The sequence below is a fragment of the Asparagus officinalis genome, chromosome 8 (assembly GCF_001876935.1).
Source record: "Asparagus officinalis chromosome 8, Aspof.V1, whole genome shotgun sequence".
In the NCBI taxonomy this organism is placed as follows: Eukaryota; Viridiplantae; Streptophyta; class Magnoliopsida; order Asparagales; family Asparagaceae; genus Asparagus; species Asparagus officinalis.
Genome location: NC_033801.1, coordinates 17,039,124 through 17,056,976, shown reverse-complemented (window position 1 = coordinate 17,056,976; position 17,853 = coordinate 17,039,124). Strand labels below are relative to the sequence as shown.

General features: G+C 36.0%; 1 protein-coding gene across 1 annotated transcript in view; it reads right to left on the bottom strand.

Moving 5' to 3' along the window:
- Positions 1 to 16,436, bottom strand: part of LOC109851582 (protein CHROMATIN REMODELING 35) — a 17,715-nt gene extending 1,279 nt beyond the window's left edge. Inside the window, exons 1-6 of the mRNA XM_020421793.1 lie at positions 16,126 to 16,436; positions 14,623 to 15,197; positions 9,089 to 9,148; positions 8,787 to 8,984; positions 5,356 to 5,511; positions 133 to 1,901 (exon numbers count right to left, since the gene is read on the bottom strand). Coding sequence (XP_020277382.1) covers positions 133 to 1,901; positions 5,356 to 5,511; positions 8,787 to 8,984; positions 9,089 to 9,148; positions 14,623 to 15,197; positions 16,126 to 16,138 — 2,771 coding nt within the window. The 5' untranslated portion in view covers positions 16,139 to 16,436. The remainder of the gene's footprint in view (positions 1 to 132; positions 1,902 to 5,355; positions 5,512 to 8,786; positions 8,985 to 9,088; positions 9,149 to 14,622; positions 15,198 to 16,125) is intronic.

Genomic DNA, 17,853 nt, shown 5'->3' with positions numbered 1-17,853 from the left:
TATTTATGATAATATTAAATAGACAATAAAGGTATTTGTCAAGAGTCCATTCCATTATGAATGGAAAACTGTCAATTTGTTAAGATGTGAAACAAATATGCATTAGCATTATAACCAGAATATATCACTAACCTTCTGTAAAGAGCTTTGATATTTTCCCTTAGTACAGGGTAATCAAAGAACACATCTTGACTATCTTCAATATCAATGGCAGCCAACTCAAAGTCGAATTGACCAAAATGCTCACTCCACTCAAACCACAGCTTTGATATTAATTCCTTCCTAAAGGAGGTATTGTGATCATCCTCCTCGTGAGATTCAGCAGCAACCAACCTATATATGTAAACTTTTTTCTCTTGACCTGGCCGAAATGCACGCCCAATTGCTTGACGAGTAACTGAAGGGTTAAGATGAACATCTAAGATGACAACTCTAGATGCACCAACAAGAGAAACGCCCTCCCCACAAGCTTTAATGGATCCAAAGAAAATCTTGGCATCAGGGGAGTTGTTGAATTGGTCCATTGAACGTTCTCGATCTTCAGGACTAGAATCACCAAAGATGACAAAGATTTCTTTTCCAGAACGCCATCCCTTTAGCGAAATTACCAACCTTTCTAAAAATTTCAACGGAAGAAGGTATTGACTAAAGACGAGCATCCTCTCCCCAGATCGCTCAGCCATCGCCAACAGATTTAGAAAGAATTTTGCTTTTGCCCCATCTGCAATATTTATGGATTCTATGATAGCATCGACCTTTTCAATGCTAATACCGTTATCCTTAACCCCATTATCATTTTCTCGAAGTTCCATTAGTTGTGGATGAATATAAATGGCCTTCTCCAAAGAGCTTTTCGTGAACTTATCAAGCTTACCTAACTTTCTGATAATTTCTTTCTGCTTCGAGCCAAGATTCAAAAGTACAGTGAAGTCTATCAATCCAGGGAGTTCATCCAAGAAATCTCCTTTGTAATAGTGAAGCACATCTCGTGTCATGTCCCTGAGCTCTTGGATGACTGCAATTTTCCTCTTATAGTTTTCATCACTCCGTAAAGTCTCCTCAACCAACTCACAGAAATATGACTCCTGGTTACCCTTGGTTGGCTTCCTGCCACCTGATATATGTACACGGCTCAAAATACGCTTGACAATAGCTCGTGACTTCTCACTCTTCATAAAATTTGGGCGTACAAGCTTCAGAATATTGAACACTTCTCCCACATGATTCTGGAATAAGGTTCCTGAAAGTACTACTTTGCATGGAGTTCTAACTTTTGCAAGTGAATCCACCATGTCGGTGTTATCATTTCGTGGAGTATGGCCTTCATCAAGAATGAGAAGAGTTGGGATCTTTAAGAGCTTTTCCTGACACGCTGCTGTTACATTGTTATTGCCACCTTCACAGATAATATTGGCAAACTGCTTGTAGCCCAGAAGTAGAATACTCCTGTTTTCTTGCCACTTGTTTAACATTTCCAATTGTTGCGATCTGCTATCAGCCTTGGAGGAGTAAAAATCATACAGAGGGATGTCTTCCACTTGCCAGCGCTGGAATTCTTTTCTCCAGGTAGACAAAATGCCCTTTGGCAGAACAACTAACGGCCTTGCATGAAGATCCTTGGCCATAAAGCTCTGGATAAAGCTTATGAGCATAAATGTTTTCCCAGACCCAGGCGCATGAGCCAATATGCAACCCCCTGGGGGATCACCCAGCAAATTTTTAACCAAGAAGTTAAAACCTTCTATTTGATGGGGCTTCATCTGCTTCATGTGTCTTGGATGGATAGAAATATCTGCAGCAAGAAGTAAGTGCTCAGTGATGTCCTTCCCAGAGGTTTCAGCTATGTCACCCAAATTGGAATTTCTTGATCCAGGCATGTAAGTCCTTGTCGATCGAGTGCCCTGGTAAGTACGAGAAATTGTAAAAACTAATTCAGTAGCAGAATTGCAATTTGATTTCGGGAAGGAAAAAAAATGTTTAAGAATTCAAATCATATAGGCAGTAATAATATGGAAACAACACAACTTAATCAGCCCCATGGACCATTTTGCATGTAGATCTTTAGAAATTTATATGGTTCACATTATCGTGATAACTAATAACAATTTATTTCATTAACGTAGCAAATTGAAAGAATTATAAGTTGGAGCTTGACAATAGTATATTAACGAAAAGAGAGAGATATCCCTGCGCCGCGCACGCGCACATACACATATAGTTTTTTTTCTTTTATTTGCAGGAAATGTTTGGAAGGTTTTACCTCTCTACTTTATGTAATATCGTCAAGAATATTTAAGCTTTTTTCCCTATGGAAAAAAATTATGATCAACAGAGGGGCTTTCCAAAAATTTGAAAGGTGAAACTTGACGTAGATGTCCAAATTTAAAACTCATTGTCACATCCATATTCTAATTTGATTTTGATGCCACGTATACTTCTCTAAAAACACTGATCAAACATTACCGCTTTCATCGAGAAAAGACCTTTTGGCAATAAACTTGGCACGGATGGTCCACATTTAATCTAAATGACAATTAGTATTTCTCTTTACTCTTTTCTCAAACAACTCATGGATGCTATTTCTTTTTATAGCTCAAAGAGTGAGAATCATAACAAACGAGGTAAACATAGTCATACAAGACAATTGTGGCCCGTCCCTCAGAAGATTTTAAGATCCATTAGAATATTTTTTTATTCTAGTAATATTTGATATGATCTTTATCAATGTTTTAAATATTGGTAGCCATGTCGGACATGTTGGCCGACATGTTGGATTTAGGGGTCAATCAATACGATATGAAGCTTTTCAATACGTATTGCATTTTCAGGGTTCATGTCGGATATATCGGGGGACATGTCAAATATGTCGGGCGGATATATCGGAGGACATGTCGGCTATGTCGGTCGATTTTTCAGTCTGAAAAATTGACTAATTTTTTTATGTTTATTTAATCAGGTTTGGTTTTAAATTCCTTATTGTCTTAATATTGCTCCCAAAGACAAAACCCAATCAGTTAGGAAAAATAGAAGAAAAAAAGGCCAAAGTCATTTTCATCCCTCCTATTTTCTCTCCTTCGACATCTCATCGGTCTCTTCTCCGAGATGTTCTTTGACATCAATATCGGGGATCTTCTCTCTCCTTAACCGCCAACATCGAACTCCTCTTTTCTCACTTCCTTCGTTCAACATCAACCGTAAGCATTATAAGTTATTTACTTTTTTATATGTTTAGATAATAGAATTTATTAAGTATGTTTAGATTTTATTAATGATATTTATATTACATATATGCACACCATCCAATATGGCAATCCAATATTTTTTTCATGTCCCCCGACATAACCCCAATTTCCGCTATCCGATATGAATTTTAACCATCCGACATTTAAAACATTGATCTTTATTTTAGGTTAAGACATGATGTTAAGAGTTTTAGGATCTTAGAAATTTTATTTGATAGACATCCTCTCTGTGGATGGGATTTGAGAGTTCATGTAGGGTTACATCTTGGTGGTAGGGAAGCTCAATCATATTTGCAAGAAATGTGGTTAACCGAGTTGAATCCAGTCTCAAGCTGGTCAATATGATGTCAGAAGAATGAGAATGTGTTGATTAAATTTTTGCAGCCTCGCAAGTACCATTGCAACTTTTCAGATTCATAGTGTAGACTACACACAAGTTTTAATTGCAAGAATGAAGTTCCTCGCATTCCAATGTCCTAGTCATTACTACACCATACTAGAAACGGGGTGAAAAATTGAAAACCTTGCACTACCCACTTCTGAAGACCTCAAGATGATAATGAAGATTTTTAAGAGCTCCCTTCATCTTACCTGTTTCCTCAAGCCCTCATGTGACCCATTTCTAAAGCTGGCAATGACAATAGTGTTCCTCGCAATCCATTCTCTAATTATTATTAAACTTCTTAATAGAGAAAAAAACTGAAGGTTACGCACTATTCACTTCTGAAGGCCTCAAGATAATAATGGAGATTTTTAAGAGCTCCATCCCTCTTTCTCAAGCAATCTATTTTGTTCAGCCTCAAAGATCTTTTTTTCTCAAGCCCTAACGTGAAACATTTCTAAGGGAAGCAATGACAAAGTCCTCTATCAACAATGACAAAATCCTCTGCCTCCTAAGATCCCTTTTTGCTTCCTACTCAAGTTTCAACCCTCCATTTTTTTACTCGTCGAACCTTAATATCGGAACCAAAGTTCTTGGGTACAAATTTCTTGGAAATATTACCTCCTTACTACTCTCTTGTATCGCAAAGGATCCCAACCCTTCCCTTCAACATTATCACCTAACCGTGAAATACTTAACATTGTATCTCAAAAGAGTCGTCATTATTACCTTAACTATAGAACACCAATATTGTGTCTGACAACTATTGAATACCAACATCCATGGGCTTAGGATGACACCATCTTAGATGCGCTCAACCCTATCCACTCTAACTTCAAATTTTCAAATTAAAATTTTCAGCTTGAAGATGTAGGAGGATACTATTTTGCTTAGTGGACCGGCAAGATTAAAATTGACTTGCTTGTTATCTATTTACCCAATAATGAATAGTTAAAGTGCATGGAACTGTAGCACATTAGTTCTCTTTCTTGCATTCCCTGTGTGATGAAAACTGAATAAAGAGACTAACATTATTTGCTAGGCATCAACAGCTCTAAAGTAGCACATTATTATTATTTTTTTAAAGTAATTGACTGATTTATCGTTCGAACCAAAGTTATATTGATAGATATCACTATTTATCTTGTGTTTGCACGCATGTTTATACATAGTTTCATATTTCCTACTTATAGCAAATATAACTTAAAATATGCTTGCATATTCCGCTCATAGAAAACTAACAACCCAAATTAATCATTTCCAACCTCTTCTTCGATAAATCATGTCCTATTAAACCTATAAATAGTTTTGATGTTATCTTTTGTTGGGTAGGGGTTGGGGTTGATATTTGCAATTCCAATTACCCCCCACCTGTCAACCACCCTTGCACCGAAAAAAATCCACCCAAACCTGACATAGAAAGACGGTCTATGATTGTCCTGCATCACATCCCCACCCCAAAATAAAGGAGAAAAATTATTTTGTTGGGAAAATATAGAAATATATATATTCTGCTATCGATCTCCTTCCAATACAATAATCAAACTTGCAAGCGTAGGGAAAAGAAATACATTTTAAACAAATAAAGTTCCATGCTATCACCAAAAAGGATCAATGAGTGAGAGTGAACTTTAAAATAGCCTAAATTAAATAAGGACATAATATAAACATGCATGATAGAAGAAAAAGAGTTGGTAGCGTACATAGAGTTGGGAAAGTATCTACTACTACCTTCATCCACTGGTAATCGAAGATTGTGTCAATTCTCTTCTGAATGACTCCACAAACACGACAAACAAGTCCGAGATCATCCTCAAGCATGAAGGAGTGAGCACAATCGTCCTCTTCTTCCTGAACAAGATTTGATTCATCTGTTGGCATTTCATCCTAGAGCCAGTGCAGTGTGGAATGAGTATATTATCAAATTACATATGTTATAGAATATAGGAAGCAATCAACCTAGTAAAGAATAGGCAATACTAATTGCATGTTCATACACAAGGTCGACTGGATAAAGAGAACAACTTTAGAAAATGAAAGAATAATTATTCATTTCTTGCTAAAAAACTTGAACAACAACATAGTGCAATAAAACGTCGCGAGCAAGATAATAGCATAGCTACAAACGAACAAATAAAACTGTAATCGTATCGTCTAAGTTTGTGTTATGAATTAACTAAATTATATAATTCCCTAATATTGTGAGTTTGTGACAGTATAACCAAATGCAAAGGGCAGACTGCCAGCAAATGCGTATTTATAGTTCAAGCTGCAGGCTACTGATGATGATTCAAAGGATTGTGTCCATTAAATAATATCTGCGAAAATAAATAATTGTCTTTTCAAAGTGATTGTATTTTAGTTAAATAGAACGTTACATTATTCTCTTATGTTCTTGATTGCATGTACTAGATACTTGCCGCATGTTAGTTAAAAAGCACCTTAGAATATTTTCCTAGTTTCTTGATTGCATATGTGAGATACTTGCCACAAGTGGCTTCCCAAAATATCAGGAGTGCAAGACACCAGCGGATTGATCTCTAACCAAATAAAAAGAAGGAAAATTTACTAAAACCTATAAGTTAACTATTGTTATTTTCGACATACAATGCTGCAACCACAAATTAGACGCTGAGTCTATAAATGCTAAATGAAGAAATGACATTAGCTTACAAAGGAATGACATTTTTTAAATGGAGCACAAAATTTAAAACTAATGTTGTAGCCACTAACTAGGATTTAGATAATAACAACACCTAGAAAAGTAAAACCTATAATCAAACTTTGGAATTAGTCCATGAAGCCTTTTCTAATCTTGAGTCGTATCAAGGACTATCTCTTCCATCAAAATAATGTTACGATGGTCTTATTGAAATATACATTAAAAGATAAAATAAGAAATGAGGGCATAAATAGGAGATCAGAGTTTGCTCCTATGAGGGTAAAATAAAATAAGAGAGAAGTCAAATGATATGGATCGGTCAAGTACAATGGAGATCACTAAATGAACCATTTCAGAAAAGTGATAAGATTATAGTTAACAGGGCTAAGGAGTAAGGACTAGATGAAGGTCCCAACAAACTTGGTTGAAAACAATTAAGAAAGATACAAAAATAGTTAACTTAGTGGAGAATATAACTCATTATAGAAATAGATGGAAGAATAGAATTCATGTAGATGATCCTAAACTTTGTGGTGGATGCTTGGTGGTTGTTGTTGTGGTGGTTGTGATATCTTTGATCAAATTAACAACTAACATGCTCATATTAACAACCGCTCATAATCTCATTTTTTGGGCTCATCTCTAGTTATCGTTGTGCCAAATGGCGGATTTATGATTTCTGGAAAGTGGTGTCACCAATTCACCCGGTAGTTAATCATTTAAGAGTGTTACAAATGTCCTCGACAGGTTTTCATATTTTGAAAAAAATACATAATTGCATCACGAATAACAATATAAAATGCCTATTTCTCAATATATGTCAATAAAACAATCATTGATCTGATCATCTTTATATTAGTAAGACTACCAATCATAGCATCATTAGTAACTCTAGCAATCATCCCTTACAAGGTGGGTCCAGATCTTTCATTCTGATTGGGCACCAAAAAATCAAGCATAATGTGTATGTATTATTGTATATACATATTATATATAGTGAAATGGAACTTAATTAAAATAGAGACCGTCAAGTATGGTATACTAAAGTTTAAGGGTAAGAAGTTTGGGTGAGGTAGAAATCCAAACAAAATATTAGTTTGGGTGCACATGAAAATGTATGCGCAATGATGAGTTGAAGTTCAAATTTTTAGAATATCTACAGACTCTCCTATTCACTTGGTGGAATCCTATTCACTTGGTGGAAGTGGTGTCACGTGAAACCAATTCCTCCAAGGTAGATCAGCTATTAATTGCCTATGATTCCATACTTTTAATGGGTGCGCTCAAAGAATCTTAACTGTTTTACTCTAATTTTATTCTAAAAGGAAGCTACCTCCGAGTCTCCAACTTGTCGTGCATGTATTAACTTTTCCCTATCTCTTACCACATGTCAATCGTCCATCCTATCATCAGCATACATATAATAGTAAATTGAATTCTACTTCTTTGGAATGCTCTAAGTTCACTAAGCATGATTTTTTTAAGAATTATTTGCTGCCCCATTTGGTCATAAATTAAATCTATTCCATCATCTTGATAAATAATTTATGAAAGTAATTCCACCACTTGACTTTAACATTATCAACAATTACTAGGACCATTTCATATTTATTATTTACTTTTTACACATTTAACAATACCTAAGACTTCATTATTTCTCTCATTTAGCAAGATTATCAATACATGCACACAATCATAATTTGCACACAGATATCTTTCTATCCTTCCTTTCTTGAGCTTCCAACATAAATCCAAATGAAGTAGGGAATTATACAATCACTTTCATGATCTCGTTCTCTAAAATCTTAAAATTCTCAATAAAAATTACCATTGCTACGTTTTATGGATGTTTATAAAACTCTCTTCACTTTGCACCTTCTAGACTTCCTTGCTTCACTACCAGCTCTCTTCAGTAGGCCTTCGTTATCTCTGTGTTCTCAAATATTTTATAGCTACTTTCTTGACGCAAGTGGATGTTACTCCATTTGATGTTTATGTCCATTTTTATTCCAACTACCTTTTTCTTTTATCATTCTTCTACAAAACTTCACCTTCTCTCTTTAATTATATTGTCTAGTTTCTTTGTCCTATATTAAATTAAGCTCTTCTCTTCCACTCAACTATTTTCATATCCTTCAGTTGATCAAGTGAGACAACATAGAGAAGAGGTAAAAATAAATAAATTCTCTTCTCAAAAATATCAATTCATCTACGATCTTGAACATAGAGAATATTGTCTAAGAATGTAGTTAGTGTCAAACCAGTTTGTACCATAGACATGAATCTGCCCGCAAAGCGTGTGTGTTCAAAGAAATTGTAGAGCTATCAAAAGGTTCTAGAAAGGTAGATTGAATAATGAAAATGCAAAATACCTAAAAGAATAAAGATGTGGACTGATTCCAAAAGGTTGAAGGACAAATAAATATACAAAAAAACAAAAATATCACAAGTGATGAGCTCAACAAAAAGGTCTTAAGGAATATAAAAATTAGTTAAATACCTTTGAGAATTCTGTTGCCATAGACATATCTTTCCAAATATCTTCTAACCCGTCACTTTCTGATGTTTCTGTATCATCATGATGAGTCATGATGGTTGGTGTGTAGTAATGGTCCTCAGAGGAAATGAGTGGTGAACTCACTTGAGTAGCTAGAGCATCATCTTCTCTTCCATCTCTTGCAACTTTTACTCTTTGACTCTGCACAATGCAAATCATAAAAAGATGACTTGTTATAATTAAATATGACTTTTCTAAACGAACAGAAACGTCAATAATATATCAACAAAAGAAAATATCTTAACCTTCTCTATATTCTCTATAGAAGCACCTTCCCTTTTTCTTGTTGTAAGATATTGTCGATTCTGCACAAACAAAATTTTCTATAAGAAAGCATATCTTAACTCATATCACCAACAGAAATATTTCGGAAAAAGTCTGGTCGATAATAACTTAAACAATGAAATAAAGTTGTATAAAGATTACAAGTATCATATACCAAGTAATCAACTTCCTTCCATAAGTGTAAACAAAAAGTTCATGCACAAAATACAAAAGACGAAAATGAAAACATAAAGACTAAACAACACCACATATGCAAATAAAGAATATAGATTAGAGCTATATAATTTACACTCCTCAATACATCAAGAATAAATAGTATATTCCATGTTACCTCCCTTATTGGAACACAATAATGATATATAGAAAGGTCCTACCTAGAGTTACTTTTGCTCAAAGCAAAAGATTTGACTTGGTTGTGGAATGCTAAACATTGCACCAGGTATTAACCAACAAACTTATGCTCAAATGTTTTTCAAACCAGTTTCATCCACTACTCTGGTTAACAATGTCCATCATCTATATAATAGCCAAAACATTTTTACTACTGTAGAATTGGCAATGTAATGAAGACTTCGGGATGCAATATAGCGAAGATATCATAAGATAATGTGGTTTGTTAAAATTTATAAGAGTTTATACGAGTGCAACCTCATTAACTAATTACCTATCGTGGTGTATAAATGTAAGTAACTAATGATTAAGTAAAGTCCAATTAGTCATTAGTTATTCTTAAGCCTAGCCGTCTGACTTAGTTGCCTCCCATACTAACAATTAATCCCCCCCCCCCTCGTCGATGCATAGCAATTCCAGAAGGAAATCACCCCTCATATTCATCTCATTCTCTCGTCACACTCTTCCTTGTTCTTTTTCTCCTCCATCCCTCATCTCTCCAGAGTTAGTGGCGCATTGCCAATCTCACATTTTCCTTACAATCAACCTTCCTCACGCTCTCCTAAAATTGGTCGACCACCTCCCCACCACATTCACCACTTGCCTTTGCTTGGTCACTGCTAAAGCTCATCCTCATGTTCCCCTTCGCTACTAGCCACCATTAAGAATAGCTAGACACCTATGACCGAAGTTGCATGAGAACGAATACGGGTACAAATACCGGTGGGGATACGGGACATAGTAAATTTGTAAAATATAGGGTACAAGAACATAGCTATACATTTTTATGTTTTTTGTTATGTTGATTGTTACAAATTGGAAAATGCTCATTTTTCAACTAGACATTCAAAAAACTCCTTAAAATAATAGATTTTAAAATTAAGCAACTCCTTAAAATAAAAGATTTAAACTTGTACCCTCAGCCGCACCAGTACCTATTCTCGTTCTCGTTTCCATACAACTTAGCATGAGTACTTTTATCATGAAGCTGTACCTGTACCCAACACATCTGACATGTATGCTTACCAAAATTTCATAAACACTCCTTGGATATATGCATGCATTTATTCACACATATAATCAATTATATGATATATGTTTAATTTTAAAACAATTGTCATACACTTCTTGGATGTATATTCTACACTTCACATTCATTTCCTGAAACTAAAAGGAACACACGGAATCCTTTTGGTGGTCAGTGGAATTTTATTTATAGAATATGATTGAATTGCGTAATATAAAAGTACAGTACGTACTTTTTTGCGAAGATTAGGTTCGGGGTTATTAGAAGAATTATTTATCCATTTTGCAAGTTTGTTATTAGGGGTAGTTCCTACAAATGATCGGACTAATGACTCCTTTCTTCTATTTTCTTCCCTTTTATGTTAGATATGTGACATGGATATATTTTTATATATTATTTATTTTCTATTATTATTTTTTCACTTTTCTCATTCTATTTTTGCATTATCCATATATCATACCTTTTATTGTAATTTTACTTTTGGCAACATGGGTCACACTCCATCCAAATCGTTGAAGTGACTAATTCCTAGAAATAATAGGCGTCGAGGACAAAGAAATCATTGGAGTTACTATTTCTATCAGCATATTGCAATGTCGTGCAATGGATCAATAAAAAAAATTATATCAACATATCAATTCTTATTATTGCTAAAGAAAAAGCTTTTATTGCAGCTAAATATCCTTTTTTTCTTCCAAATATTTCTACGAATACATTTCAATTCATGTGTTATTATAAATTTATAATTCAAATCCCATCACAATTTTTAGCTTCTTTTCTCATGTTGATTGTTTCAGATCGAAAAGTACTCATTTTTGAACTAGACATCCGAATGTCCCTTTCAAAGCATAATTTTAAACTTAGATATGAGTTGAAACAAATACAACCCATGTCAAACGAGTTTCAAGAAATGGATGTGAACTGTAGGATATACATCCAAGAAATGTTTGACAAGTATTTTAAATTAAATATTTAAATCATATATCATATAATTGAGTACATTTCTGAAAAAATGTATGCATATATGCAAGGAGTGTCCATGAAGTTTAGGTGAGGGTACATGTCAGGTATGGGTGCGGCTTCATGATAGTAAGTACCCGGGTAATGTAATACCCAAGTAACATAGCCTATCACTTAGCTACCTCTATCACTTCCAATTGACCACCTTCTTTACCCTTCCACCATCACTTGTAGCATATCATAAATGACTAACACTTACTCTTCATACTTGACATTCTTTCTCTAGTCTCTTGTGACTCAATAAGCTAAGACATTGCCATATTGATGGCGAAATAACCATAGTTTTGGGTAGAATGCGTGATTTCGCATTGGTTGCACAAGAGATGAGAACCAATTCTGTCTAGGTTACATTTTTTCATGCTTCCATTACGCATAAATAAAAAAGGACTTGCCATTTAATGCTCTTCTAAGATGTCATGTTTTCAGGTTGAGAACAATGATAAAAAGAAGACTTTCTAATTTTATCAACCAATGAACTATGCCTTGTGAAATAAATTGTAATATATCGTTTCTCGTCTTTGGGTACATGTATAATCCAATTAGCATATATTGTTAATAAGGAAATAATGATGGATATCTTACTTTTTCAGAGCTTTTCAAGGTTTGAAAATTGAAATAACTCAAGGATAAGAAATTAATGTGTAGTTTTCTAGCAATTTAATGAAGATCCACAAGCCATTCACTTGTAAATCATGAACCCTTGTTAGTAGCTCTGGGGTTGCTCTCTATCCATGTCTAACCAAAAGGATGATGGGTATTCATAAAGTAGTGAATCCCAACTGATTTCTCTTCTATTTCCGAATTAGTCATTTTAATAATATAGTAGTTGCCATTGTTACCTAATCTCGATTCAGATAGCTGTTGGATGATCTTGAGACTGGAATATGAATCCAACTAATCTAATTGATGGTTGCAAATTATTACTGCTCCTGATTATTTTGAAATTATAGGTGGGGACTAAATCGGTGGTTCAACTTTCAGGAAATCTATTAACTATGGTAGATAAAAGATTTTAACCTGCTCCAAAGTTTGGGAAAATGTGAATTATCTATTATTAAACATCTAGACATATGATTTTGCAGACCTGTAAGAAAAAAGAGTAGTGTTTAGGGCCTTACTAATATTACATTTTAATAGTTCAGTGAGTGAAAATAAATTTTAATAGTTTGTTAGAAAATTCTAAGGCCTTACTAATATTACATGTTTCCTTAGACAATTCAAAAGCCTTACTGATACCCATACTTTGGATAACTTATATATGTATGTACATACATGTCTATGTATGTACATGACTTCCCCAGGAGCAATACATTTGTTTGTGTAGAACAATGTCGGGTATAGCTATGTGTACACTTGTGAAGGAACCAAGGATTAGATGTGTGCATATATAACAAGGGTGGAAGACTGGAATATTATGGTTTGTGAATGATGGAACAGGGAGTAGACAAATGATGAGATGAATATGGCATGCATCATGATGTCAGAAGTTAAATTTATCGAAATTAGAGACAATGCAATGTGATAAACGTGCTGTAGTGCTTGTATGCCATGTGTATGTAATAACTGAACTAAATGTGATGAAATGTGTAGGGTGTGATGTATGTAATGAAATTAGGCACCTGCTGTGTAGTTTACTACTCGAGCCAGACTCCAAGCGCTTACAATGCTGAGATGTGTCAAATACCGTGAAGAGAATAGGAAGCTGTGATGGTTGTAATGTCAGGTGGAGGTCCATAGGAGGAAGAATGCACAAAAAATTGTAAGTGTTTGCCGAATGCTTGAATGAGGGATTATCAAATTAACGATTTAGCAAATTGAAAATTAAACACAGTTGGTTGATTGCCCTAGAATCATAAGCCCTACTGCTTGCCAAAGAAAATTTACATATATTTAGTTAGCAACGTAATTTCGCACGCTGCCATCTTTAGGACACTAACTAGAATGTCAAATGAGGCATGCATTCCTCTAATCTTGGAGGTGGTTTGTACTTACATGTAAACAACTCATGAAATGCGAACTGATAGTTTCACATCTGCGAGCATGCGAAGACATAAAGTGAGACATGGCTGATCCTGATCAAGTTCAACAAGGTTTGCCGTGCCATGGACCATTAACAGAAGGTTTGATAAATCACGACTAGATGTCTACGCTGAGAGTCACTAATAGAGATCCATGCTAATCATGGATCACAAACAGATATGGTCATCATTGAGACAGACAGTGACTGAAGTTTAGCATTTAGGAAGTTGTCTTTGATGGGTTATTTCACAGTGATGCATGTCTCTCTTACTCCCAAGTAAAAAATCCAGCCTCAACAGGCAACAGGCAAGTCTAAATAACAGTACGTGGAACGGTTATCAGAGCTTCTCAGTTTATGATATTAACCAGATGAATGGGGATGTTGAGAAATGCCGAACAAGGAGAGAGGGGTAAGCGAATAAAGGGCGGTGGATGGCTCATGGTAATAGTAGAATAATGACTCGGAGTGGGACCTATTGAACTAAGTTGAAAGATGCAGAGTGCACTGTCCTCCAAAGGAAAAAGTTACAGCCTATAGAGGGGATTGGTTAACCAGCATAAGTTTTCATCTTTGGATGAAAAATCATCCTGAACTTTCCAGCTTTAAGTTGCTCAAGATACCCAAAAAAATTCTCAATAAAAATACTTGAAACTAGCATCGACATAATACGATAACAAGGAATATGCATGCAAGGGATGTTCCTTAAAAATATGAAATCACATTTACTAAACAAATGGAATTATATCATACGGATATAAATTAAACACAACATTACAATGTTTTACGAAGGTAACAATGTTCAGTTATCTACTAGCTCTTGTTTACCATCATGGACTGATAGTTAAATTCTACTGCAAGTCTGCAATTACTTAATTACTAGCTCTTGTTTCCCATCATGGTCTGATAATTTTTCCATAGATACATAGCTGAAGAATTTAATATCATTCAGGTTAGAATACAAACTGATCTTTCGTATTGTACACACACTTGTGACTGAGAGTTTACTGGCAAAAACAGAAGGGAAGTTGGGAACATACCTCAAGTTTTGAAGCAAGATGCTTCTCAGCTGCATTATGCAGAACAACTTTTTCATACTGGATAGAAGGTAGTTTTTTTGCTTCTATGGCATTTCCTGGCACACAAGAAAGTGGAAGAATAGAATCAGATGCCACAAGAGGTGATTTATTCTTTCTTAGTCGCTCCGCCATCTGAGAGTTCAACCATGCTCGAAAATCATGAAGAGAAGGTTGCTTTTGAACTTGCTGAGATCCATCCTCATCATCTGAATCAACAACTATCACTGACATGGTATCTGCTCCCGTTTTATCTTTTGATTCTTGCGGTTCTTCTAAATCAATAACATCCTTCATTTCTTTAGATCCGGGTGATGGTTCGGATTCAGTAACAACATAAGACTGAGAAAGCTTTTGTGGACCTAAACAAGGACCGGAAAAAGGTGGTTGAAATGACAGATAACCAAACACCTGCTTTCTTTGAGTCTGCAAAGCTTCATAATCTTTCGTAACACTTCCATATTTCCCACCATCTTGAAAAAGATTGGATACGACATAAGGATCCGAATAATCGACTACATTTTTGGAAGCCCTATCTTCTGCATTACATGAATGTAAATGTTAGATAATAAGATTATTAACAAGAAATGCATACAACTGTGAGGCATCAAACAAGCCCAAGGTCAAAAGGAATTTTGTCAAATAAAACCTCGTCTCCAACTAACACAAAAGAACTCCCTACGCAAGAATCGATCATAATCTATAAATGGCATTAAAGCTTATTAACCTTCATAGTGAATGCAGTCAAGAAACAGATTATACCCACCGCATTTCATAGCGGGAATAGACAACAAAAACACCAAAGCAGTCTCTTCTCCTTTTTCTGTTCTGCCTTATATTCAAAAACTCGCCATATACCAATCAGTAAATAGCTAAAATCATTTAGGGCTCTAAATGACATTCTCTTCAACCCACACATAACTTTTTTAGGCATTTAGAAACCCGTTTCCCTTATACGAGGTTCTCAGTTTAAATCTTCCCAATGCAGCAGGCTCAGCATTTGACAACTCAGGCACAATACGCTTCAAGGCAAAAATATTAGTTCAACTTGTCCTAATCCACGTATACAGAATGAGAACCAGTTAGAATTCCAGCTAAGTAGAGGAGTTCTTCAAATTAAAAGCATAAACCAACAACAAGAGCTAAGGCCAGACTACACTGTACACTGCTCAAGCAAAACTCATGGTAAAACTCTCTACTTGTCTACTCTAATAATTAAACTCAACTAACCCACAATTCTCTCTGTGCACTAAATGTAGAAAAAACATCCACTACAAAGTAAGGATAATCCAATGTAACGCCAAAATCAACGAGACCCCAAAATTTGCGAGAAATTTCAAATTCAGCGCAATTGTGACCTCATTGCTCCTCCAATTGAGAAAAATAACAAAGGGAAATCCACCGCATTTCAAAGAATTAAGGGGGAAACTCAAACAATCAATTCAAAGGAGAGAATCGAAAGCTCACCGGATCCTAGCATCGAGTCCGGTGAGGGATCGACGGAGAGAAACTCCACCGAGAAATGGGAGAGGGGATTTGGAGAGAGGTCGAAGACGCAGTTATTCGATTAGGGTTCAGAGCGAGAGAGAGAGAGAGAGAGAGAGAGAGAGCGAGCGAGCGAGGACAGAGAGGTTTTCGTTGAGGGGGGCGCTCTCAACGAGGCCTGGCATTTGGGAGCAACCAGTGGGAGTGGGACCCACTGTTATGACGTCTGAGGCTGACGGATGGACCCCACTGGTGACTGTGCTCGGGTTGGTGTCACCGTCATTTTTTTCGTAGGCTGTGAGTCTCTCTCACTCCGTTTTCTGAAAGGGCATTTTTATTTAAAAAACCATTTTGGGAAAAATGTGTCCAGGCCCCAAAAGCAGAAACTTCATGTGACAAGGCCCCTCATAGTTTTTTCCATGTGGATCAGCCGCTTGAAGTGTGACACTTTGTACTGCAGCTCCTTTTTATCAATTATCACATGCCAGCTAAGTTAAAATTCTCAAACTATCATTATCCTCTCTCCTCAATATCTCTGACTCAGCACTCATATCATCTCTCTCTCATCTCCTCTCTCTCTCTCTCACCTCTCTCTAAAACTAAGAGCTTTCTCAAGCTCGTCGTCCTGGCCGAGACGCACAGAGCATTAATCTATTAGCTAGAAGAAGAAAAAAAAAAAGGTAAGGAGAAGTAGAGTAGAAGGGGAATGAAGAGAAATGCCGTAATTAAGAAAGAACGAAAATGTGTATTAATGTATCTCTATGAATGAAATTGCCACGGTGCCGTCGAGCGATATTCGAAGCAATATAACGAGAGGTAGAAAATAAGCCCAAATGAAAGAAAGATATCGTGTGATAGACAATATAAAGGGCTACACACCGGCGCAGACGGTAGTGAAAACGGAGACCGGAGGTGGCCGTAAAACACGCGCGAAGTCGGCACGGCGCTGCTGTTTTCTGCTCGCTGCTGCCGTCGAGCGATGTTTCGGATGTTACCGAGAGAGATAGAGAATGAGTTAGAGCGTGATAAAAATTGGAGGTGATAGGCAACAAGTAGGGCTACTCACCAAAGAAGAAATCGGCGGAAACGGAGATTGGAGGTGATCAGAAAGTGCGTGCGAAGTCGGCACAAAACTATAGTTTTTTGCAGTGCAATTTCTCGCCGTTCGGGTTTGTTCTTCGCTGTTCGGAGATTTTCGCCGCTGTACGGGCTTACCGGAGGTGGGAGGAGGTTGCCGGGGTCGTCAGGGTGTCTCAGTGGGCTCCGTCGGAGGTAGGAGGAGCTTTTTTCCGTTCCCAAGAGCCTAGAACTAAGATGAATTAGAGCTAGAACTAGCTAGAACTAGCAAGATAGAAGCTAGAACTGGGGGTATACATGCTAGAACTAGGGTAATAGAAGCTAGAGCTAACGTAGAAGAAAGAACTAGCAAGTGTGCATGTAAAAAACCCTTGTTGGGTTTAGAACTAGCAAGATAGAAGCTAGAACTGAGGTTATACAAGCTAGAACTAGGGGTGGAAATGAACCAAATAATTAACAAATAGTTCGATAATTGTTCGAATAACTATATTACTTGTATTATTGCACATATGATGTCATATTTTTAACCTACATACCATTTCTACTTGAGCTTTATATCCTGATTTTAAGACTTAAATAATCTTAAATCTGTTTTCTAATTAAAATTTTGATTTAAATATATAGACATCATAT